The 26,792-nt window shown below is 44.4% G+C and overlaps 1 protein-coding gene across 2 annotated transcripts in view; it reads right to left on the reverse strand.

Moving 5' to 3' along the window:
* LOC144828401 (NFX1-type zinc finger-containing protein 1-like) overlaps positions 1–26,792 on the reverse strand; it is a 1,040,362-nt gene that overhangs the window by 159,750 nt on the left and 853,820 nt on the right. For both annotated transcript variants that reach the window (XM_078686524.1, XM_078686523.1), the window contains exon 20: positions 5,603–5,757. In XM_078686524.1, coding sequence (XP_078542650.1) covers positions 5,603–5,757 — 155 coding nt within the window. The remainder of the gene's footprint in view (positions 1–5,602; positions 5,758–26,792) is intronic.

Raw genomic sequence — 26,792 nt, forward strand, 5'->3', positions numbered from 1 at the left:
TCTGTGTGGTCTATCAGGTGTGAGTGCGTGTTTGACATTAGGATGTAGTCTATCCTGCTGTAGGAGTTGGTGGGTGTGAGTAGAAAGTGTATTCGCGTGCATCAGGATGCTGTAGTCTCCATGGGTCTGTGAGTTGGAGCTTGGTGCATAAGTCTTTCAGGATGTTGGGGTTCCGGGAGTCGTGGCTCGTTCTGTGCGGGTGTCTGTCTGTTGCCTGGTCTAAGACTTGGTTCATGTCTCCTGCCACGAGGAGGAGTTCTTCCTGGGGTAGCTCTGATAGTGTTGTGCCCACACCTTGCCAGAATTCTTTGTCGTCCGTATTTGGTCCGTATATATTGGCTACGTGTATTGTTTCATCTCCCCTTTTCAGGCTCGTTATTAGTAGTCTGCCTTCTTCGTCCGTGTGGGTTTTCTCTAAGGTCAGATTGGCCTTCCTGCTTACTATTGTGATTACCCCACCCTTCTTGTGCTTGGCTGGTGAGTAGAAGACTTCTCCTATCCACCTTGCTTTCAGGTGTGAGGCATCCTCTTGTGAGAGCCTCGTTTCCTGTAGTACGTAGACGTCCCCTTTCAGTTTTGCCAGATATTCGAGCGTCTTCCTGCGTTTGACTGGGTGGTTGAGGCCTTTCAAGTTCAGGGACACTACCTTGAGGTTTGTGGTTGTCATGGTGGTTCCTTGGTGTCGCCGCTTGTCGATGGGTCCTTTAGGTTAACTGCTGCTGACATCTTCGGTCTGTGCCTCCCGCTTAGAGTTGCCCCCCCCCGGCTGTAGATAAGTGAGGGTAGGTATGTAGAGATAGTAAGGACATAAAGAAAAAGTGGTGCATACTTCTGTACTGTGGTGTTCTCTTGTGGTTCCCCATTCTTCTCCCCTCCCTTCTGTCCTCCCCCCACACCCCTCCCCCTCCCTCCGCTTTTAGAACTGTGGGCGTGTGACAGAAAGTGTCCTCCCTCTCCCCCCCCCGAGTCCGTACCTGCAAAAGAAGGAGAAGAAAACCCTTGTCACACTTATGTCCTTGCATAGTATTTACCCCACATGGTTCGCAATTGTCAAGAGAAAAAGGATATGGCTGCAACGTTGCGCCTCCGTGCCACCGCCGGTGCCTATGAGGTAGCTTATTGTGCTCTTTTCCTTCTCTCCTTATTTCCTGAGGTTGGTGTGGTCGTCACTCCTTGTATTTACTTGAACGTTGAGGTAGAAGAAGTGTTGTGGTTGTTGCGTACTCTTGTTGTGCTAGCCTGCTGTGAGGAAGAAAGTTCCGCAGACCTTCTCTTCCGAGTTGAGGTAGATGTGTGTACTTGCTTGCAGGTCCGAGGTAGTGCTTGCTTAGGTAGTCTCTTTGTGGTGCCACGCCCGGTTGGCACGTAGTTGGCCGTTTGGGACGTTAGCGCTACTCCACTTCCCCTTCTGCGGCGTCTGACGAGGCCCTTCTCTTTGCACCTGGGCTCTGTGCCTCCATATGTTGTGGTTCTGGGCCTCTTAGATATGCTCTTAGCTCGTTCGGATCGTCGAAAATCAAGGTGCCGTTCCTGTCCGTTATTTTCATCCTGGACCGCACGGCGAAGGTGAAGGTGATATTGTCTCTGCGCATTTTGTCTCTTAGGGCTAGGAACCCTTTCCTGGTCTCTACTGTGAGTTTGGAGTAATCTTGCGTAATTGTTATCTTTTGTCCGTTTATGAGCAGCGGTTGGCCTTTCCTGGCTATTGCAAAGATCGCGTCAGTTTGGTTGGCTCGCAGCGGTTTACAGATGATTGGCCTTGGACTGTTGCTGTTCAGCAGCTTCCTTGCAGGGATACGATACGCTTTCTCAATTTCGAAGGGCCTGTCAAACTTGAGACCCGTAAGTTTCGGCAATAGGTTTTCCAGCATGGACGCGCACGATCCTGGGGTGTCTTCCTCTACTTCTGGCACTCCCAGTAGTTTTATATTTCCTTTCCTGCTCCTGCCGTCCTGATCTGCCAGGATTTTTTGCAGGGTGCTTGTCTTCCTTATTACGATGCCCATATCTTTGTGGGCTACGCTTGTGAAGTCTTCCAGGTCGCTAACCCTTTTCTCTGCTGCATCTATTCTGTCATTTGCCCTGCTTTGTTCTGCTCTTATGGCTATTAGTTCCATCTGGATGTTGTCTACTATCTTTTTCGTGGCTTTGGCCAGGTCGTTGCTCTCGGTAATCTTCCTTAGGAGTGTGTCTAGCGTAGTCGTTTCATTGTGTTGGCCGTTTTTAAGTTTGCCTGGGGATTCTGGGTACTCGTTCCTGCATTTTTTTCAGATCATTGACGATCCTTTTGTCATCCTTCCCCGCCATTGTGTCGAAACCTCTTCTGGTTTGGTGCGTTAGAAGCCTGCCTTCCTTTTGTTGTTTTTTGGATGGGTCCTCTTTTGAGGTTCTGGCCGTACTTTTCTGTGTTGATGGGGCTTCCTCCCGGAATCGACTTGGCCACTTGACCATTCTGGTTCTGGTCTTCGTCCCCGCCAGTTCCGAGGACTACCACCCTTGTCTTAGTGAACGGGATCTTCCTGGTTATAGCGGCTTGCCTTGTTCTGCGCGCTGCTGCCTTCCAGCAGCCGGGTCAGCTCTGCTATGGACACTTGGTTCCGGGTGTTCTTTTTGTGTTGTTCCACCCTGCGTGCCTGCTTGCGTAGTGGATTGGTTGGCTTGTCCCCACCGAGCTTGGCGTTCTGGTTTAGTTTCACTTCCGTATGCGGCGCTTCACTCGCTTGGGGGGAGGGTTGCCGCCTTGCCTTGGTTCTTTTGTGCTTGTTTCGGCTTCCCCGGGACTGCGCCTGCGGTGCGGTATATTACGGCGTACGGTTGGGTTTGTGTTCCTTGTGCAGGTCGTTGGTCTATCTGCTAGCTCACCCCAAGATGTCGCCTGTGTTCCTTCCCGTCCCCTTAACGCGGTGTCTCTGTGTCTCTGTTGTTCGTGGCGTTGAAACTGCTGCCACTTCCCCGGGGGGATGCTGTATATAGCGACCTTGGGTTGTTTTCTCGCTGTTGGCAGTGTTCGAATGTGCGCGGGCCCAACCCAAAATGGCCTCCGTTTACTGATTGCTCGATTGCACTGTGCCAGCCCACCCCAAGATGGCCGCCACTTTTTGTTTCCCCACTGAGGATCTTCCCCCTGGTTTGCCACCGCGATGTGTATGTACTGTACTGTGGTTATCCGCTGCTGCTGCAGCTTGCGGCGTTGTACATTCGGCTTGCTTGATGATTAGTATTCGGGCCCCCGGCAGGGTGTTCGACTTGTTCGGCCAGTTCGATTAGTCCGTGAGCCCACCCCAAGATGGCCGCCGTCCCGACACCTTGAGCAGACGTTTGCCGCTACTACCGCTTGCGGCGTTCCCCCCTCACGTCGCTATGCTCGTGGTTCCTTACTTGTGTCTCTCGGTGGTGGGTGCGCCGCTTAGCTCGGCAGAAGCCTCTGCCGCTGTGCTTGCTTGTTGACTGCTTCGGGTTGCGGGTTGCTTGGCTCTCCTCGCTCACACTTCCGATGCTTCCTTGTCTATTGTGCCTTGCTCACACCACCGGTTATTCCTGCCGTGCTGCCCCGCACTACCCGCTTGCTCTTGCTCCTGCAGCCTGTTGCAAACTGGCTTGGTAAGATGGCCGCTCTTTAGTGACTGCTCCCAGTATCGTTGCCTTCGGTTTCGTTTTAGGGGTAGTCAGGGTGTGTTCGAGAGAGCCCGCACTCTTGCGGAGTGCGTGTTTTGTCGCCTTCGCCGCCTCTCCGTTTCCCTGTTCTTCCGCCTCCTTTCGGCAGGTGTGCGGAGGCTTGTGTGCTTCCAGGTGTGCCCCTTGGCTGTCTGCTAGTACTCCGCTCTCGCTTTGCTTGGTGCCGCCATCTTGGGTATCGTCCCGCTCTCTCTGCTCGTTTCCTCTCCTTGTCCGTTTCTGCTTGTCTGTTGTCCTTGTGTGTCACCGACTGCTTCTGCATGCGCCCTCCACCTTCAGGCACCTCCTCCCGTGTCTGTTTCCTTGTTTAGGGCTTCTTTGCCGTTATGCTCGCCGTTAGTTAGTCTCGGTGGTCGGGAGCTCCGGACTTAGGTATGCTTCCTCCTCGCCATCCAAGCCACGAATGGAAATAAGTATGGAATTGTTTGCTTTTAAGACCATAACTAGCAAATTTCTGCTCGTTTTTTAAAAACTTTATTTATGTCTCAACTATTATGAAATAAAAGCCTGCATAAAAGCGGTCTCCAATTTTCTCACTCCACTCCACTTGTGAATCACTTGTCGTCTGCAGTAAGAAAATGGCATGTATACTTAAATATTATTATTCATTCGGGGGCACTCCCCCTTAGTTATTGACTGGCTAATGACAGATGTTTCAAGACAGAGCTGAACATTTACTATCCACACCTGTGTCCTCAAGCTAGCCACCCTCACTGTTGCTTAATGACTCCTTGATTTTAATATAATAACATTTGGGAAAAATAGGTGGACGAAGGCTGTAAGACAGGCAATATTTTGAAATTTATAATGAACAAATATTTTTGTATGCACATGGGCAATTATAACCTCCAAAGAGTTGCTACTTGGACAAATCATTTTTTTCAGCCTCTCCCATTCCCTTTTTAGGTTTTGCCTGTGCTTGAGAAATCTATTGTTTTTAGGTTTGGCTTGCGATGTGCTTGAGAAACCTATTGTATTCAAATAATCTTAAAAGGGGCAACATCCCGCCCACTTGCTTTTCATTGGTTCCTGTGCTTGTTACTTACTTTTTCTCCATTTCTATTGGTTGTGACATTGCTTCCTGAATTTACCAATGCTTGTTCCTTGCCTGCTTCTCTTATCAGTTTCCCGTCACAAAAGTACTGTTTCCTTCCGCTGTTGGGGCACTTTTTTGAATGCACACTTTTCCTTAATGCCCTTTACTTTTTCTAGCCGCATGCATTTGTCTCGTATTTTATTGAAACGTTTTTGGCGCACAACTCAAGTGTGCTTGTAAACCCAGGCCGAGACTCGAACCCGGCTCCCCAGCTCCAAGGTCGGCAGTTCTGGCTGTTACACCACATCCTCTGTCTTGCGGCTTTACTCTATGTTCTTTCTTTTAATCGGTAGCACAGCAAACAAGTGCATGTTTTTGCAGACTGTTCACCCCCATTGCGACCACCAACGTTATTTGTCTGGTCTCTAGCCGCCATCCCCTGCCCTGGTCATTACTTTCACCTGCCACCCCTTCCCGGTCATTGCTTTTTATTTAGCAGTCTTGCTGCTACCAAGGGCTGCGCTCGAATACTAATGTAACAGCGTGTAGAATTGCACTGGCTTTGATCATCACGCATTGATGCGAGGGAAAAATCTGAGTAAATCATTGCTATTATTTGCTACAAATTACAACCCAAAAAAATTATTAAGAATCACATAGGCGAAACCTGATGCATTTACCAATGCTTCTTCCTCTCTTGCTCTCTGTAAATGTCTGATGCAGGAAAATAAATGCTGATTCCCAAAAATGAGTGCCAGTGTCCCCACCTCCATCCACCAGCTCAAATTAAGCACTGAGAAAGAGGCTATGGTAAATGACAGGCCCTTTAAAATGACATTTTCTGAATTCAGTGTAGAATGTGTGTCTTTTTGGACATTCCTGCTCGCTCACCTGTTGTGGTCATGCCAATGACCAGCGCATTTTCCAGGATGAGTTTGTTTTCTAGCACGGTCAGACGCATCATGTTCGCTGTACCTTTTGTATACGCCTCAATCTTAAGACGCAGCTGTTCCTTCAGCTTGCTCTTGTACTCTCCAAGCCACTTCCTGCAGAGGGAGAAACCATGAAGCCACTGCGTAAAATCATTGACTTTTTTACATTCAGCTTTAATTTCAGTTTATTTATTGATTCTTAGTAAATAAAAACTCAAAACATTTAGGGCCCCATTCAAAATCTACATTTAGCAGTACATTAGGTGGAACTATAGTTGTATAGTAGTATTACTCACATACTACAAAATGCAGTTTATTAAATGACATGCAGCGCATAAGCGGCCCGTGCAGGTAAGAGCGGTGGGACTGGGTTGGGGTGGAGTATACAATTCGATTCAATTTATTTTTATTATGATTTGGAATTCCATGGAATTCCACATAAAATACAGAATAAAAACAGCTTTTTCATACAAAGCAAAGAGATAAAAAACAATTTCACAATTACACCTATCGATACAATATAATTAGCCTCGTAAATCTGGTTTACTAAAAACATCAGTTGTTAAAATACAAAAATTAATACCTCATTTTCACTAAATTTCAACTGCGAGGGTAAGTAATCTAATACGTCACATTGAAGGGCAAAAGTATCATATCAATCGGCTTTTAGTCTAAAAATCATCGGTTATCAGCAAAGATAAACATTTCGAAAGACAAAGGGTGTTAAAAAAGTTTTTTTGTTAGGAGATGATCTTGTCAAGAAGAGAATCGAAAATAGCAGCAATTATTTTCAACAGTACTAACTAAAGTGCTAATGCATTAGTTAAAGTGCAAATGCTTTACTAGTACTTTGTAATGCAACACACATAGTTAATTAACATTCCCACAAATATGATCTGAAGCAGTAAGGGTTGAATGGAATTATTATTTTTAACGGTCTATCAAAGTGCCAATAGTGCTTCAATAAAATACTGATACAAAAAATGATTACACACAATATTTTTAAAATATCTACTATTCACCCATACCCATTCATTTTACATTTAAAAATTCTTTAAAAAAGCAGAACATTTTAAAACACATCAGTTCGGATGGGGGAAACATAAGAAAATTGCGGGCCTGTTCTGCCGTTGCAATGTTATGCTGTAAAAAACCATGCCTTAAATATTTACGGCGAATTAGATGAAGTGCTGGACACACTATCAGGACATGATTAAGGTCTTGTACACCGCCATTGCATAGATTACAGCGTCTTTCATTTTTGGGGATACCCTCCCAAGCACCTGTCACAATCCTCAAAGGAAGCATGTTCAATCTCAGTAATAAGAGCACTCGGCGTGCTCCATGATACAGGTTCCAAAATACATATGGCTGAGGTTTTTTGACAATAAAGCTCCCCATAATGCAATCTAGCCTTCCATTCGCATTACATATTTGCTGATCTCTTCTACTTGAGATCATATATATAGATTTTTTAATAATAAGCTTTAGAGCTGATTTATCTAAACGGAGTACTTCAAAATCAAGATCAAAAATACTTAAAGATTTTAAATAATTTCTAAAAATTACACTTTTCTTTAGCAGATTAACAAAAATTTCCTTAAACAATGCCGCCCTTAATAGATTCTCCTGCCCATTCTGCAGAGCCTTACGCCACCGCAAACACGCTGCCATCGAAAGCACATATGTAGAAAGGAGGCCAAATTCAAGTCTAAGAGCTGCAATGGGCGCGGAATAATTTAGATTACATATTTGGCGGCAGATTTTTCCTTCCACCTTCTCAAACATTGCCCACTCACCTTCATCTATTGTTTCAATTGCATAGTTTAGAGTCGGAGGAATCTTTATTTTATATACTGCAATAGTGTGAGAAAAATATCTTTTTCCACATTGCAAGTAAAGGCGATTAATACCAGATGCTTGCGAGATGGCTTTACTTTTGCAATGGTCCAAATGTCTCTTAGCAGAGCACCTATTTGTAAAAAAAATTCCTAAGTACTGATAAAATTTTACTATTTCCATTCTTTCATCTCCTAAAAACCATTTCAAGTTTGGTCTAACCTTACAGCCACTATGACTAAAAATCATCACTTTGCTCTTCGAAATGTTTATCTTTAAAAAATAATCCTTAGTATACCTGACCAATTCCGTTAATCGCCTCAGGAGTCCAATTGGGGTTAGATCCATTAATATTGCATGGTCCGCATATAGCAGACAGCTTATTTTTAGATCACCCACTTGTGGAGGATCTCCCTTACATTCCCCTAACCGACTTGGTAGATCATTTATATAAATTGAAAAAAGCAATATGGATGGAGTATACAGATGATGACGAGGTAAGTGTTTTTCCCCCCTTGTCGTTGTCTGTGGACTTCCCCTCTACCTCGCCTCGCCGCCTCACCGTTCTTACCTGCACGCGCCGCTTCTGATGCAGACTTCTGCTAACAACACTCCTAATGGTTCCACGTAGGTATACATTGCGGTGGTAGAAGTGAGAAGGACCAATGGGAGTGGCTGGAAAATGGAGACTACTTACTCCTAAATGGACGGGCTGAGGAAGCGTAACCAGGGGTTTAGGGAGGGACACAAAAGTACGACCCCAGTTGCCATTCATAAACTACACAAAAAAGTAGTAAATGTACTCCAGCTCAACCACTGCAGTACGTCTAGCGCCAAACATGTCCACTCACTGGTACTGCGACTCACTCCCGTAGACACTATTGCTGTCAGGGACTTAATATAGCACCCCATATGGAATTTTGTTTTTAGAAATAAATAATTAACTTATTTTTTAATAATTAAATTACTTTAAAAAAATGTATCTTCAATTAATACAAAATATAAATCAATTAAAAAAAAAAGATTAATTACATATCAAACTTTTTGTGTGTTTTAGTTTAGATAAGAACATTTATACACTGAATCAATATATTTTAAATATGTTATCATTTAACAGGAGGCACGTGGTGATGTGCATCATCAGAGCAAAGGATGGTGTGCAGCAGGGCACACAGGGTGATGTGCATCAGCAAAGCACAGGATGATGAGCACCAAGGCGCACATGGTTATGTGCATCGTGGGACTCCAGGGTCCTCTGCAGCAGTAAAACACAAGGGTGTGTGGACCAGGGAAATATTAGTGCCGCACCTCAGTTGAGTAGTGAGTGGTGAGATACAGAGAAGTACTTAGTGAGTAACGTCATGGGTGATGTGCCTCACGGGGGGGGCGTGGCTAAGCACGCAATGGCGGAGGACGTGCTTGGATAGAGCTCAGAGCTGAGCTCCCCATACACAGGCTAAGTCTCCGTCTCTTTTATCCGGACCCGGCATCGATTAGCAGCGGAACTGCGTGGGGTCGATCTCTGCAGCAGAGCCAAATCTGGGGCTGAGGAACTGTTCCTGGCCGCTCCGGTCGCGGCGGAGGCTGGTTGCCTCCCTTGCTAGTTTCCTCGGACGGCGCTCACATCTACGCGAGGCCGGGGACGGACTACAGACAGGAGGCCCTGCTGCCGAGGCCTAAGCCTGGGAACCCCTGGGTCGGACCTGGGAAGCTACACACGGATCCGCCGAACAGATACCCTCCATCCTGTTCTGGGGTGAGCCCGCCTGCTGGCACCCACGATGGATGCCCCCCCACCCCAGTGAGGGGACAGCAGCCCAGGCCCCGCATCATTTGCTCTGCCGCGGTGTGGGCCCATCTCTTGGCACCTGCGGGCGGCGCCTCCCGGGGGGAAAGACGGCGCCTTGTACCCCGCATCCTCCGCCCCACTGAAGATGGGGCTTGTCTCCCAGAGCTAGCGGTGGACGTCTCCTGAAGCGGCGAGCCGCGCTTTGCGCCGAGGTGCCTGGGCACGACCGCCATTTGCCGCGAAGTGTCGACTGGGGCGGACCGGGAGGTCCCTGTGACTGTTGGGGATTAGGAGGCAGCCGACTGAAGCCAGAGACACCTGCATGCCACTCTGCGCTCCTGCTGACAGCGGGGGACACCTACCCGGCCATATTGGAGGGTGCCGGTCACGCTGAGAGGGGGCGCCCACCGCCCCATCCCGCTCCTGCCTCATTACCACCTCTTGGCCTGGCACGGTGCGGTCCCGCCTGCACGGACTGGCAATGACACTGTCCTGCGCCCCCCTGAGTGCCCTGTTACTCCGGACTTCAAGGCGGATCGGCCCCCCTGGAACCTGGGGAGGCCACTGGACGAGCTCACGCCGCGACACACGCCGCATTGCCCATGTTTGGGGGAACTAGGACGAGGACCGGAGCTGGTGGTACACAGGTGAAGATGGAGAAAGCGGCTAAATTGTCTGACCCAGATCAAACTGCCTCCAAATTGGACGCGATGCTTGCGGCGATGGAGCGGCTGGATGGAGCGGCTGCGGGCCGACCATGGGAAGTTGTCGGACCGCACCGCCACCCTGGAGGCCACCATCAATGACATTACACCTAAGGTCACACAAACAGACAGGTGTGTGCAGGACCTCCTCAACCGTGTGGAATTCCTAGAAGATCGTGCAGAGGATGCGGAAGGGAGGGCGAGGAGAAATAATGTCCACATTGTAGGTCTGCCAGAACGATGGGAAGGCAGGGAACCCGAAATCCACATGGAGAACTGGCTGCGGACCCTGCTGCCAGATGGCACACTCTCACAACACTTCGTGGTAGTGATGGAGCAAGGATTCGCATGTTACGCGACTTGCTCGTATTCATGAACCTCGAATAACCTTAACTTTGTAATCAATCTGTTTGTCCTACTAATATTGCACATTTTACCGTACACAGGGTGTCCCAGCGAAGCTTACATATGTGTCTACTAATCCTAATACGCTTGCCTCTAAAAATGGCCGCTGCTTTGCGGGAATTTAGTCCGCGCATGCGTCGGTCATAACCACGTGATGTGACGTACTCACAGTTCTGGTGGGAATTTGTTGCTCATGCGCAATACTGCTAAAGATGGCCGCTTTGTTTTCTCATATGCTCCGAGCTTGCAATGCTGCTTTAGCAAAGCTGTTTGTTCTGCACTTATCCTAATGCTATAGTTATTATAAAGTAAGGGGTATGGTGTAGCCATTCATGGTATACAGTGTATTCATTTTTTCTGTATTTCTAAATTGTTTTCGCTTACCTTTCATGTATCGCATTCTTTGGGGCCTGAGAGGCGCACGCAACTCCATCTTGAAGTGCTTGTGTGGGACTTGTCACGTGATGGGGGAAGGAACCCGTGCAGCAGTGGAGCTCAGCCAGCTGGCAACCAAAGCCAAGATGCCCCTGGGAATCGACGTAAGACGCATCCGGCGAAGCTGAACTCTACCTAATTATGATACATATGTATAAAACTATAGGATACTCTATTGTTCACTGTAAAAGTTTTGTCATGGGAAGCTAGAATTAAGGGGTGGGTACGAGAAATGAATATTAAGTCTGAGAAAGTCTAAAATTTAGGTGGTGTGATGACTTAATCTCCTCTTTGGTCCAATCAGAACTTGGGGATCCTTACACTTGCAACATTGGTGGGTGGTACACAGACCCGAAAAACAGTATAACTAGCCTAGGTTTAGCTAGAGAAATTGTCCGACTTGTCCGAATAGCTGACCTGTCACTGGCCCAACGCACTCTATAGGTGACTGATACAGAGAGCTGCGGAGCACTCTGTCCGTATTTTCCACAGACCCTCTCGGGGTTTTGGGGTAACTTTAAGTGCTGGCGGAGCACTTTGCGGGGAGATTCGAGAACCCAATCGGGGTTATTGGCAGATTCCTTGCAGAGAGGGTGTAGCGCAGGCGTTGCAACCGAAGCTGCAGCCGTTGGTCGTACCCTTAGACGAATCCAGTCCTGATCCAAATCTTGGGGTTATCCTGTCCTGACTGTCCATGAGCTGTACCTGCTCGCCTACTGGCAACCTAAATCCTTGAGGGTTCCTTCCCGTCTTTTCCAACTGACCCGTGGCCAGGGTTGGTTTTCACCTTATCCTAGGTAACTATAATAAGCCTGTGTGGGTGTTATTCTTATCATGCGTTCCTATCTCTTATCCTACCCTATTTTTGCAAAGCTGCTTAAATTGCATATGTTCCTTCTCTTCCCCGTCCTGTTGGCAAATGCATATTTTCCTAGCGTGTTCCACTTTTACACTCCTTTAGTCAAATGTTAAATCGTATTCCATTTAGTATATGTTCCTTTTTCTTACCCTTCCTATAGGGAATAAGCCGAATTTCATAGTATGTTCCGACTCTTACCTTCCCTATAAGTGATTAAACTAACTCTGAACTGTATAAATTACATTTTCTTTTGAATTGCTAGTGTAATTGCAAAAGTCTGTTTAGTTTAGTATGTTCCTTATTGTTCCCCTTTCCCTTATCTCCTGATTTCTGAATGATTAATATTCTTGATTCGTTGCATAGTTATACGATCTTTATGATCTTAATGATAGACAGTCTCATTACTTTTCTGTTAATGTCACAAGATGATGAAGATTAGATAAAGTCTTAAAAACAACCCTGAGTTTGTGGTTATTATAAAGTCAAATTCATTTATTAGAATCATTTGTATGTATGGCCTATATTTACACAGCTAGCTCCTCAATCCAATGTGATCTTAGGTACCTGTGACAAGGATTGGTAAGTCAGGTACATTGGTCATAAATAGAAAGCAATTGCTGGTAGTAGAGTGTAAGGTTACCCGACTACGTAATTATAAATAACGTTTTATGGGCCCAAGTGTGCATTTGGTTAGCCGGGTGACCTGCGCGCTCTATCAGTAATTATCTGGTAGCCAGAGGATGGTTGAGGACTAGTTAAGATAAGTAGGTTAGTTGTTGATATTTTTATGAAATAAAATTGCTGCTAAAATGTATTGCTGCTAAAAGATCGATCAATTGCTTTGAATTGCTTTGAAATATTATGAAATGTTTGCAGATGTTTTTGAAATGCTGCTATATTGATTTAAGTGTATTAACCAAACCCTGCATGCAATATACAATTCATGTAAATGATGGGATCAATCGATAAAAAATTTAGTATACTTTCGTGGAATGTAAATGGATTAAGGGTAAAAAACAGGAGAAATAGAATCTTAGAATACTTAAAAGCTTCAGATTGTGAGGTGATTATCTTACAAGAAACCCACCTATTAAAAGAAGAGTGGACCCAGATTTCAAATAATTTAGAGTGGTTGGACTACAATGTGTGTACAAATCAGAATTGTAACATAAAAGGAATAGCTATTATGTTCAAGAAATCTCTTCAAGTTAAACTCGAGCACTCCGAAGTAGACAATAAAGGCAGATGGGCAATTGTCGGAGCAAAAATTGGAAATAATCGTTACACAATAGTAGGATATTACGGCCCGAATATAGATGACTCAGGGCCACTACAACACCTATATACCCACCTCCTGTCAGCTACTTCTCCAATAATAATAGGAGGCGACTTCAACATAATTATAGACCCTAAAGTCGACAGATCGCCCCCGGGAAGACACAAAAATCTTCCAAATATGAGAGAGTGGCTCGGAAACTACAAGAGAGACTTAGACCTTTTAGATATCTGGAAAATAAAAGGGAACAAAACACAACCTTTTACACTATATAATAAGAAACTTGGACATAGGTCCAGAATTGATTATTTCCTAACTGACAGAGTCCTGACAAAAGACATAATTACATTAAAACATCTCCCTGCTCATATGTCAGACCACTCTGCTGTCCAGCTTACGATACAAAGATCAGAAACCCAAACGCAAAGAAGATTGACAATCGAAAGGGCTATATTGTCAGACCAACACTGCCTACATGAGCTTAAACTGGAAACAGAATCCTTCTTTGAAAATAATAGGATAGGCACATCAAGACAAATCCTATGGGACACTTATAAGGCAGTAATTAGAGGGAAATTAGTAAGCCTAGGAGCATATCGATCTAAAACAATAAAACTCAAAATAAAGGAGTTGGAAGACTCTATAACTCTTATAGATGGGCAAATAGCGGTTGAGCAAAGCACAATCAGAAGGGAGAAGATGGAGACAGAAAGGCAAAGACAAAAAGATCGCCTTGCGGACATTCTCGAAGAAAAAGTAAGGTCGAAATGGGAAGCTAGCAAACTAGCGAACCATGAGTATGGGGAAGGATGCGGGAAATTTCTGGCTGGAAATTAAAATCAGATTTAACGAGGAATAAGGTAGCAAGTATCCAAAAAGATAGCCAATCACCACCATCCTCTGAAGATACGGTTATAAGGCAGGAATTTACTAAATTTTTCAGTGAATTATACTCTGAAGACATAAACCCAACAGAAGAACAAATAGTACGTTACATGAATAGTCTACCCACTATATCTCTAACAGAGGAACAGAAAATATCTCTAAATGAAGTAATCACTAGAGAAGAGGTAGAAGATGCAATAAAAGGGCTGAAAAGAGGAAAAGCGGCGGGACCGGATGCTATCCCAAATGAGCTATATATGGCACTCAGAGAATCTTTATCTCCACAAATAACAGACTTACTTAATGGGGTGTACAAACAACATGAAAAGATCCCAGACTCTTGGAACGATGCCATTATCACCATAATTTTAAAACCCGGAATAAAGCCGACACTGTGTGAATCATACCGCCCGATATCACTTCTCAATTGTGATTACAAGATCTGCACAAAAATCATGGCAAAAAGGCTGGGGGATGTGATGACCAAGCTAATTCACTCTGACCAGAAAGGATTCATCAAAGGAAGACAGATTCATGATTTAACTCATGAACTATTTGGGGCAATAGATGTCGCTTCCTCCGAAAAAATTCCACTCACAATTCTTACCTTTGACGCCGCAAAGGCATTCGACCGGGTGAACTGGGCCTTTCTAAACGAGGTAATGATAAGAAACAATCTGGGGGATTCCTTCCGACATTTGGTGAAACAGATCTATAAGACTCTAAGATCTAAAATTTTGGTGAACGGAGATTTAACTAATAACATAAGAATCGAAAGAGGCACAAGGCAAGGGTGCCCACTTTCGCCATTATTATTCAATCTATACATTGAACCCTTAGCAAACTTACTCAGGGAAAATGAAAAAATACTCCCATTTAAACACCAGGAGTGGTCCAAAAAAGTGGCCCTATATGCGGACGACTTAATGATTTTTACTACTGATTATGAATCCTCCATACCTGAAATCCTAATCATTCTTGAGAATTTTGGGAAAAATTCAGGCTACTTGGTAAACCACTCAAAAACAGAGATTATGTCTTGGAACTCTAACTTCACCAATCAACAAGTTAAGAAAGAAATCAAATATTTAGGGATCACAGTAGTCCATGACCTGGAAAGAATTCCTCAGTTGAACTTAAACAGAGTGGCAGGCGAAGTAAGAAAGCTCTTAAAAACCTGGAGTTCCCTCCCCTTAAGCCTAATAGGCAGATCAAACATCATTAAAATGTCTATTCTCCCGAAATATACATATCTTTTTAATACAATACCGCTTGAATTAAAAAAAAAAGTCATTAAAGAAACTGCAGGGAGAAATCTCAAGCTTTATTTGGGCCTGCAAAGGAATCAGAATATCGTGGAAAAAAATCAGGAGAAGGAAATTACAAGGAGGGATAGCGAGCCCTGATTTATGGGAATACTATAGAGCTTTCTCCTTCAAAAATATGAGATCAATGATGGGCGTTCATCACTACTACCCTGATTATCTCCAAGCATTAACCAGAAAAGTCGACCACTTTCTGTATAAATTTGGGCACCCAAAGTACTTTAAAAAAATAAAACTAAAGATTTTAAAGGACGCGGCTAGGCTATGGGCTCAGATCAGAGGAACCCTAAACATTTCATATTATAGCTCTTTAGCTCCTATATGGGACTCCCAGGTACCCCAGAATGCTTTAAAGACAGTTTGGCAAATCCTTTGAAAAATGCAAGTATAGTTCATTGGGGACAAATACTGAAGAGGTCAACACTGATACCCTGGGAAGATCTCCAAGTAATTACAAATTTCACCATCTCCAAATTTAAATATTACCAGCTAGCCAGCTGGGCAAAAACCCTGACAAAACATGAAAAGGATACCGAAGAACTAGAAAGAGAAATGAAGAAAGTTTTACCCATAAAAAAAGAGATAGCCAGATGGTACTGGGTACTAATAACTTCTGACGATGAAGATGCCAAGATAGCAGACTCAATTTGGGGAAGAGACCTACAAATCCCAAATCTAGAAGATGTTTGGTTAAAGTCAATCGAAAAGTGCTGGGATACATTAAAATCTGCAGCGTTAAAAAGAAATCATCTTTTCACAATTCACAGGGCGTATTGGACCCCTAAAAAACTGTCCAAATTTAAGGGTGCACAAATAAGGAAATGTCCGAAATGTGGAAAGGAAAAGGCAGATTATATACACATCTTCAAAGACTGCCCTTCCCTCATTGAGTTCTGGTCCGAAGTGGGTAAGATATTGAGCGCGATACTACATCAGCAACTAACTGTAAGTACCATCCTTCTTTTGTTTGGGATTGATAATAACAGTATAGGAGTGGGTAGCCTAACGAAGATACAAGAAAACCTGGTCTTTGTAATGATGCTTCTTGCGAGAAGGGAGATATGCATTAAATGGGTAGGTTCATCTACCCCCACGGTTGGTGAATGGATGAATTCAGTCATAAAAACAAACAAACTAGACAGAAGGGGAAAGCAATCCAATAGAAATAACTTTTGGGAAATATGGGAAAACCACTTTAATGCTGTTAATTAATGGTCGAGATGGAACAGTGATCCGATGATTACGCGATTGAAACTTCTGTGAATGAAAATAATTTTCATCGAGTAGTCAAGGTGGCTATCTCCCCTCCACGAACGATAAAAACACAGAAAGTTATTTATGTGTTGGTTTTAAAGGAGACCCCTTTGCAAAATCTGTTGGCTGAGAAACTCCCCTCACACCCTCATATTGGGGCAGGGCTGGCATGGTAATTGCAGAGGCTGAACCTTGATACTACCAAAAAAACATAAAAATCGCAATATAAGGATAAAAAAAAAAATAAAAATAAATAAATTTACCAAACTCTTTAGTGATTGTTATATGTTTGTCTGGAATCCCCGGGGGCAGAATAGCGGGTGGTGAGGAGAATCCACCTCACACTGAGGTCAGTGGCTCGAGGAAAATTAGTGCATGGTTAGGCAGAACTGGAAGCGCTAATTAGGGTTTCCTGTATGAATAATTGAATGAATGATAGCAACGAGTTCGCTAATGAAACTTCAGTTGTGATATAACCTAGTAAGGGTCACACGGAAGGAGTAGTAGGTTCATCGAAGCTTGATTGATAGCAAAGGAGTTCACTAGTGAAACTTTAGACTTAGTATATATCCCGAAAAGAGTGGATAAGTCGAAGAAGTAGCAGGTTCTCTAATGCTTGAGTGAAGGGTAGACAGAAGAGATCTATCCGTAGTGTATGAAAAGTAGACAGAAGAGGTTTACTTGCAGTGAAACAAATCTTTCCTTTCTAGACACTCGAGTACAGTGGCGAATGTTTTACGTTGTAAATTAAATAAAGCACTTGCACTTTAAGAAAGAAAGTGAGTTTCCGTTACCTTGTGAAGGGGGGAGTCAGTTGCGGAGCTGCTCTGACGTCACTCTGTGCTGCGCTGGTATTGGTCGAATCAGCGGGTGTGTAGCGGAGCTGGTATTGTAAAGGAGGGGTGAGCGCAGAAGCGTGAGAATTTGTCTCACGAAAAGGCCGCGCACCTATTGGTCAAATTGCTTGCAACCATCGAGTTGATTGGTTGTTGAAATTTAAAAGAGACGTTAGCATTGGAAGAAAAATAGTAAACAGAAGTACGTAATTCACGCACGAACTAGGTTTACGAAGTATATGTGGTATCCAGAATTTTTACCTAATCCAAATTACTTGGGATTTGCTAAGGAACAGATGTTAAAAGGAAGACCTTACAATATGTACGGAAGCAAGAGAAAGATGACTTTCGTAGACAAAGTAAAAAATTATTTCAAGAAAGATAAACCCATCAAAACTAGAGAAGGTATAGTCATTCCGCCACCTAATACTCCCGCATCATTTATGTTATTTGACAGAGGGTATCATACCTGTTTATGGTTGGAAAATTGGGTGGAATATACCAAAGATGACGGACTTTTAGCATTTCCTTTAGACGGTACCTTTAATGGTAGAATTTTGTTTAATTTGAGGACTCGAATGAATGATTTACATCCCAGACCCAGATTGACGCAATATGAGGCTTTAGAAGAATGGGAGATTGAGGCCTTTGAGCGAGATAGACCAAGAATTGACAAAGGGATAAGTAAATGGTACCCGAAAATGCATGGAGAGGCAAAAGAGAAAAAGATGAAGCAGTGGAGACAGAACATGATGATAGAAGGACTGTTCCCAGTATTTACTGCAGACGAACCCGTAGGAGGTAAAAGGACAGAGAAAACCAGACACCTAATGGCTGCTGGTGATTCTGAGGATGAATACTTGGAGGATTTGTTAATGAAAAATCCACCTCCATATAATGAGGACTCTAGGTCTATGAGTATGAAAAATCCATTCTTTAAACCTCCCTGTAATAGGGGGACAAGTACATCTGAACTGAATGGTACAGGTTATAGGCCTAGCGGTAATGAAGGGTCAAGTGCAGCCGAGCTGACTGTTCCATATTATAGGCCGTCCTGTGGTGAGGGAACTAGTATGACTAATCCGACTGCACCGAATCTTTACCCTCCTTTGATTCCACAAGTAGTACATGACACTTCCATGGAAAGGGTACTACAGGATCGAGAGAGAGAAGCTCTAAATAAACAGAGAACTGAACTCATCCAGAAAATATCCCAATTAAATTCAAGTCCTGAAGCACTGACCATTCCAGTAACTATTGGTCCAGTTGTTCCTCTATATGGGGATAAACAGGCTAGTCCAAAAACTCCCGTTATTATGCCATCTGTAGTGCAGCCGAGAAAGGAGCCTTTAATAGTGGATGATCAGGCAAGTGAATGTGAATCTGTAATTTCTCTTATGGATCTACCCATTAGGGAACCAGAAACTCGTTCACAGAAAAGGAACACACCTTTAAGCTCAAGAGAAGTACAGATTGAGTCAGCTTCTGGTACTAGAAGTGCCACAGTAGTGACTCCGGAAGAAATCGAAAGATGGTCCAGAGAAATAGAAAAACCGAATCCTCAGCCAAAACCATTAGATATTTACAAATTAAGAATAGAATTGGAAGAACTGATGGCTGGGAATGTGGGATTGGACAGACTAACACTCTTAGTGAAGAGGAGTTGTTATTCATTTGTAAAAGCCTTACCCGAAACACCAGAGTGTTCCATGAGAAATTGATGGACACTGCAGCTAACATGGGAATAGATGTCAGCAAGTCTAAAGTGTTACAAAAGCCCTACCGAGCAGAATTTTCTGATAAAGACCTATAAAACATGAATGTGTCAGGTAAAAAAGTACAGATCAGAGAATTATTAAGCCTGTTACAGAAATGGGGAGATTTGGAAAAATGGAAAGCCAGGTGGGCTAAGAAAAAGGAAGATAGTAGATCAAAGCAAATGACCTCTGAATATGTTCTAAAAGAAGCAGACAAAGTAGAAAAACGGTATCCTATGCGAGAAGTGCCAGGTGGAGGATATGTACATGTGCCATGGTCCAGACAGGATATTGTGTCCTTTACAAATGACTTCCAAAATTGCGAGAAAAACCTGTAGAATGGTATCGACAGGTTGAGAGATTTATGAAAGTTTAAAAGTGCCTTCTGAAAGATCTAGATGGGTTCTTTGACATTGTAGTTCCTGTGGATTTATGGACAGAATGTAAAATTGCTGTTGATTGGCCGAGTGAGGAATACCCTAGAGACCCAAAGACAGGAGCTCCTTCTGCAGACGTAATGAGGAAATACGACCAGGTCATTTTGTACCTGAAAGGAAAGGTGCCTGCAAAAGAAACTGATTGGACCCGCATAGATAGAACTATCCAAAATCGTGATGAAACTGTACATTCATATTATGAACGTCTATTACAAGTGTTCAAAACGTACAGTGGGCTAGACAATATTGAGATGAAAGACATGACCCACTTCATTTATCGATTTGTGTTAGGATTGAGACCTGAGATTTCTCAGTGGATCAAAGACAATAAAATCTGTTGGCAAGCTAAGCCCATTGATGAGGTCCTGAAATATGCAAAATATTGTGAAGATGAGCTGGAAAATAAACTGAAAGAATTAAAAGAAAAAGTCATGTGGGCACAAGTAAAATTAGCAGAGCACCAAGAACAGCAGTTAAGTAAAATGAGTAATACCCAGAATCAAGGCTCTGGGGGTGGAGGGAAACCCAGAGTAAAAATGAGCCGAGAAGAGGCCCGTAAGAAGTTCCCCTGTCACGGGTGCAGAAAGATAGGGCACTGGAGGGACGAGTGTAAGGCTGTGCAGAACGATAATGCGCAAATAAATGATTTAAATCCGCAGGTGCAGAATGAGGGACCCCGAAAGACACAGCAACAGGTAAAACAGCATCAGCTGCCTCGTGCACCTAGGCCAAACTATAGGAGCAAAGCGCCACAGGGGGAGGAAGCAGAGGTTTGGGAAGGAAAGGAGGATAGAAATGCAGCAACTTCACAATTTCTGTTGAATGATACATTCCTCTGTGATGAACCATACTAACGGTGCCTGAGGGGGGAGGACGAGGAGTGCGTGCTTGGAGCCTCCTTGCCGGTAGATCAGTCAGGGCCATACATTGAAGGAAAGGTTGAAGGAAATGACGTCACCTTTCTGTTGCACACTGGTGCTACCCGTTCTACTGTGAGAACAGCAGACGTTCCAAACCTACCCCTCTCGGGAGAAGCAATCCAAGTAGTGGGCGTTTCTAATCAATTAATTAGTACCCCAGTTACAGAGCCCATGGAGATCACAATAGGGAATTTCAAAGAAATGCATAGATGTGTTGTCCGTGATTCTAGTCCTGTGAACCTATTGGGACGTGATTTGCTGTGTAAAATGAACTGTACCATCTTTTGCACACCAAAAGGCGTCGGAATTCAAACCCCAGATGAAGACGGAATATACAAATTAATGTTAATACGACCTGACTCAGAAATTAAAAGACTGACAATGCAAGACTTACCGAAGAACTCCAACAGACAGTGAACCCAGAGGTATAGGATTTTACTGGAAAAGATGTAGGATTAATGGCAAATGTTGACCCAATTAAAATAGCCATAAAAGAAGACGCAGTTTACCCGAATACTAAACCATACAAAATGAGTGCAGAAGTAAAAGCAGGGGTTGCCATTGAAATAAAACGATTGTTAGAAGCAAACATCATACAAGAAGTGATGAGCAGTCCTTGTAATTCGCCCATAATTGGAATCAAGAAACCTAGTGGGAAGTACAGGGTCGTACAGGACCTGCGCAAGGTTAATAAGATTGTGGTTCCTTGCTGTCCTATTGTTCCAAACCCTGCAGTGATTTTGTACCAAATTCCATGGAATGCTGGATGGTTTACCGTCATTGACCTATGTCACGCATTCGTTTCCATCCCATTACATCCAGACAGCAAATTTCTTTTCTCATTTGAATTCGACAGTCATGTCTACGTCTGGAATCGAGTCCCTCAGGGGTACACAGAGAGTCCTTCGATCTTTAATCAGATTCTGAAAAAGTGCCTTGAATCTTTGGTTTTACCTGGAGAATCATCTCGGGTGCAATATATAGACGACCTCTTGGTGGCGTCTAAAAGTCGGAAAGACTGTGTTGTTGACACCATTGCCTTACTGAACCATTTAGGTGAAGGAGGACATAAAGTATCACCAGACAAATTACAGTTCTGTACCTCCTCAGTGAAATATCTGGGGCACAAACTAGAGAGAGGTATCAGGAAGGTTACCACAGAAATAATTAGAATAATTCGAAACATCAACCTACCCAATACCCAGAAAGAAATCAGAATGTTCCTTGGAGTTGTAGGATACTGCAGACAGTGGATTGTGGGATCTGCAGTCCTAGCAAAACCATTAATAAAAATGACAAAGAAAGGAGCAAAAGACCCAGTGGAGTGGGATGAGGAAAGCATGTCAGCTTTTACAAAATTACGAGAATGTCTGTGTACAGTTCCCGCATTAGGAATGCCTGATTACTCGAAAGAGTTTGCTTTATTTTGTGACACATGAGACAATTGTGCACTTTCAGTCCTGACCCAAATTCATGGTCTAACCAGACGTCCCGCAGCATATTTTTCTGCTACTTTGGATCCAGTGGCTGCTGGATTACCCGGATGTTTGAAAGCAGTAGCTGCAACTTGCATGAGTCTCGAACAAAGTGAATCCATCATTATGGGACATCCTGTAACTGTGTATGTTCCACATGCAGTTGTAATTTTACTGACCAGAACTAAAACCCAGTACCTCACATCTAGTCGGCTGACTAAAAATGAGAGAATCCTAGTAGGTGCAGCAAATGTAACCATTTCCCGATGTAATATTTTGAATCCAGCTTCACTATTACCAGATTCACTCACGGCAGAAGTAAAGGGAGAAGTCGAGCATGATTGCATTGATCTGACTGAATTTAGTACAAAACCACGCCCAGACATCAAGGAAATGCCCCTGGCAGTTGAAGATTTCGAGCTGTTTGTAGATGGCTCATGCCTGAGACATGCGGATGGAGGTCTAAGTGCTGCCTATGCCGTGTGTACATTAGCACGTCCAGTAGAAGCATCCTATTTATTTGGAGTTAAGTCTGCACAAGTAGCCAAATTGGTTGTATTGACAAAAGCCTGCAAAATTTGGAAAAATAAGAGAATAACCATTTACACTGATAGCCAGTATGGTTATGGGGCTGTGCATGACTTTGGCCAATTGTGGCTGCAAAGAGAGTTCCTGACTTCTTCAGGTACTCCTATCAGAAACGGAAAAGTTGTACAAGAACTACTGGAGGCAATCCAGTTACCAAAAGAATTGGCAGTGGTCAAGTGTGCTGCTCACAAATCTGGCAATGATAATGTGACAGCAGGCAATCGATAAGCTGACCAACTAGCCCAACATTGTGCAAAGCATAAAATGGCGATCAATATCAAATTGGGGGGAGACGGAAACAGCTGCCAACTTATGGTGTTTGAAGATGTACAAACATGGGAAGAATTAAGAGATTTGCAGAATGCAGCAGGCCCAAATCAATCAATCAATCAATCAAGGACATTTATAGAGCGCACTACTCACCCAGAGGGTCTCAAGGCGCTAGGGGGGGGGGTGCTGCTACTGCTCGAACAGCCAGGTCTTGAGCTTCTTCCTGAAGGAGAGGTGGTCCTGGGTCAGGCGGAGGTGGGTCGGAAGGGAGTTCCAGGTCTTGGCGGCCAGGTAGGAGAAGGACCTTCCTCCTGTTGTCGCTCTTCGGATGCGGGGGATGGCGGCGAGGGCGTGGTTGGTCGATCGGAGGTGGCGTTTGGGAGCGTAGAAGTTGAGGCGGCTGTTGAGGTATCCTGGGCCTTGGTTGAGTAGGGCTTTGTGTGCGTGGGTGAGGAGCCGGAAGGTGATTCTTTTGTTGATCGGGAGCCAGTGCAGGTCTCTCAGGTGTCTGGAGATGTGGCTTCGTCTGGGGACGTCGAGGATGAGTCTCGCCGAGGCGTTCTGGATACGCTGGAGTCTCTTCTGGAGCTTGGCGGTGGTTCCGGCGTAGAGGGCGTTGCCGTAGTCCAGACGGCTGGTGACGAGTGCCTGGGTGACCGTCTTCCTGGTTTCGGTGGGGATCCACCGGAAGATCTTACGTAGCATGCGCAGGATGTTGAAACAGGACGAGGAGACGGCGTTGACTTGTCTGGTCATGGAGAGGGAGGAGTCCAGGATGAAGCCCAGGTTGCGTGCGTGGTCTGTCGGTTTGGGTGCGGTGCCCAGGGCGGGGGGCCACCAGGAGTCGTCCCAGGCGGAGGGCGAGGAGCCCAGGATGAGGACTTCCGTCTTGTCTGAGTTCAGTTTCAGGCGGCTGGTTGTCATCCACTCGGCTACGTCTTTCATCCCTTCGTGAAGGTTGGCTCTGGCGGTGGCGGGGTCGTTGGTGAGGGAGAGAATCAGCTGGGTGTCGTCGGCGTAGGAGATGATGTTGAGGTTGTGTTGGCGTGCGATGGCCGCGAGGGGGCTCATGTAGACGTTGAAGAGGGTGGGGCTCAGCGAGGATCCTTGAGGGACGCCGCAGATGACTCCGGTGGCCTCTGACTTGTACGGTGGTAGGCGGACAGAGAGTCCGCCTACCACCGTACAAGTCAGAGGCCACCGGAGTTCTTCCGTCGAGGAAGGAGATGATCCATTCCAGTGCCTTCTCGTGGATTCCGACGTTGCTGAGACGCTGCACTAGGGTGCGGTGGCAGACAGTGTCGAAAGCTGCGGAGAGGTCTAGGAGGATGAGGGCCGCTGTTTCTCCGTTGTCCATCAGGGCTCGGATGTCATCGGTGGCAGCGATGAGGGCGGTCTCAGGAAAAGAACAGGTGGAGAAAATGTGGTTGTCGGAGAAGGGATGAAGATGGTGTCATTGTTTCCCTTGATGATATGCCTGTGTTGCCAGACTGCTTGCTTGCTCCTATGGCCAGGTTAATACATGGAGATACACATATAGGAAGAGATGCAATGATCCGTGTCTTCAGACAGACATGGTTCAATTCGAAATTTAGAAACATTGCAGAGGCACTCTGCCAGAGGTGCTTAGTATGTCAACAATTCAATCCCGGAAAGAAAACAGTAGTGTTACCAGGTAAAATTGGAAAAGCAGAAGGTCCTTTCGTAAGATTTCAAATTGACTTTATTCAGTTACCCCCCTGTCGAGGAATGAAGTACGTCCTCGTCATTGTCTGCCTATTTTCAAAATGGGTAGAAGCTTATCCTGCAAAGAAAAGTGACAGCATCACTGTAGCATCACTGTAGCCAAATTGTTGCTGAGGGAACTAATACCTAGGTACAGTTTTCCAGTCACAATTGAATCAGACAGAGGTGGGCATTTTCAAAACGAAATAATAGGCCAAATCTGTGAAGCATTCAAAATTACTCAAAAACTACAAAAACTACACTGTGCATATCGCCCAGAGGCTTCTGGAGTGGTAGAACAACTGAATGGCACTATCAAGTCGAGGTTGGGAAAAATGTGTGAAACTACTGGATTGGATTGGATAGACGCTCTGCCCCTTGTCTTGATGGGACTCAGAAGTATTCCGGATCGGAAGACCGGCCTGAGCCTCCATGAGATTCTGATGGGAAGAGTAATGCGGCAAGCATGGGTGCCAGGACACAAACTGATAAACATTTATGATGATTTGGTGCTAGAGTACTGCAAGCAACTGGGTGACCAAGTGCGTTCTATCTCTCGCCAGATTGGGGAAGATGCCGTCGCCAGGCCAGCAGCTCCAGTCCATGATTTGCAACCTGGTGATTGGGTTGTAATTAAGAAGCACACTCGGAAGAGTTGCCTAAGACCGAAGTGGGGAAAACCGAGACAAGTTATTCTCGTTACCATGACAGCGGTGAAGTGTGCAGGTGTGCCACGGTGGATCCATGCCAGCCATACGAAAAGAGTGACAGAAGACAAAACTGAGACTGAAGGTTGTGCAGCTGAGGGGTCTCCAGAAGTCGATCCTGAAGTAGCTGAAGAAGAACAATCGAGCACCAGTCAAGATGATTGGGTCCCAGTAATTGACCTGACATTCGATCCAATAAGAACCAGAAGCCAAACCTACTTAGATAGAGAGTGGGATAGTGAGGACGAGACAGGAATAGAAGGAAATAATCAGATCATCGAAGTCCAAATAAAATCTGATGAAGAGGAAGGTCAGACAGGGACAGAACAAGTTATTGACACACCTCCGAAGACTCCTGAGGCTGGAAAGGGACAGTTAGAAATTAGGGCGGAAGTTCAAGCGGAAGAAGATCAAAAGTTCGAAGTGCTTGAATAGGATCAGCTAGAACTAGACACATGTGTTCAGGAAGTAGAAGTTGAAACAACACAAAGTCAAAATCAGCAAACTCCTGAACAAGGCCAGCTTAGTGACCAGGCAGAAGAAACTGAAATAAGACCTAGAACTAGTCAGACAGAAAGGGAAGAAGACGTTGAAGCAGATGTGCCATAAAAAGACTGAGATTGAGACTAAAAACAGACGAAGAAATCGAGCAAGATAAACAAGACGCCAGTAAATCTGATCAGTCTGGAGCAAACCCTAAAAGAAGAAGTGCCCGAATAAAGAGACTGAACAACAAGTATCAGAGTCCTGAATGGACTTATCTGGTGGTGGAGGAATTTGAGAATCTTGATATAAGTGACGAAAGTGATGAAGAATTGATTGCTGACCAGTCTACTGAAGAAGCACAACCAACCTGAACGTTGCCTGTGTAAGCAACCTGTGTAAAGTTACAAAGAGGGGTTGAAAAGCTTCTTTTAAGCAAAAATGTCTGATTCCAATGTGAATGGAAGACCTAGAGGAAATTGTTGTAAAACATGCTGCAAAGTATGTGTATGTAGTATAGCCTTAGTACTTATATTATGGATAGGACTAACAATTACTATTCCTTACATGATGAGTAAAGATACTAAGTTGTACCCTACTAAGACAGTGACAAAGGACACAGAAGAGCTGCAAACAAAATATACACCACAAAGTGTAGAACAACACAAGAAAGCACTTAGCCTTAGACAAACTACAATGGACTTAGATACACCAGATGAGGAAGGACTAAATTATCACAGAATCAAGAACAGAACTCATTTAAATGTATTTGCAAACCTATTAGTACATTACGTAGAAGCGATGGAAATAGAAGACTGTTACGTCTGTATGAAGCTACCTACTTCTGTAGCTGAGGGAGTGACATACCATCACTTACCACTAACATATGGAATATTATGTAGTATTTTAGCTAGTTTGTTCTATAAAAGAGGACCGTTACAGTACTATTACTCTAGCTCAGACGTAATTTTTTCTGAACTTCCTATACGTGGAAATCTGAATCCTGTACATACAAAAAGTGATGTAACACGTTATATGGGAGAATACTTTCTAACCATAGGTACAATAGATTTAGGTGAAGCACATAGAGATAACTTAACCTGTTCATTACACGAACAAGAAAAAATGTTTCTAAATATGGCAGAGATGAGAAGAGAAAGTTTCCAATGAAAAGCGAATG

This window comes from Lissotriton helveticus, chromosome 4_1 (assembly GCF_964261635.1).
Source record: "Lissotriton helveticus chromosome 4_1, aLisHel1.1, whole genome shotgun sequence".
Lineage (NCBI taxonomy): Eukaryota > Metazoa > Chordata > Amphibia > Caudata > Salamandridae > Lissotriton > Lissotriton helveticus.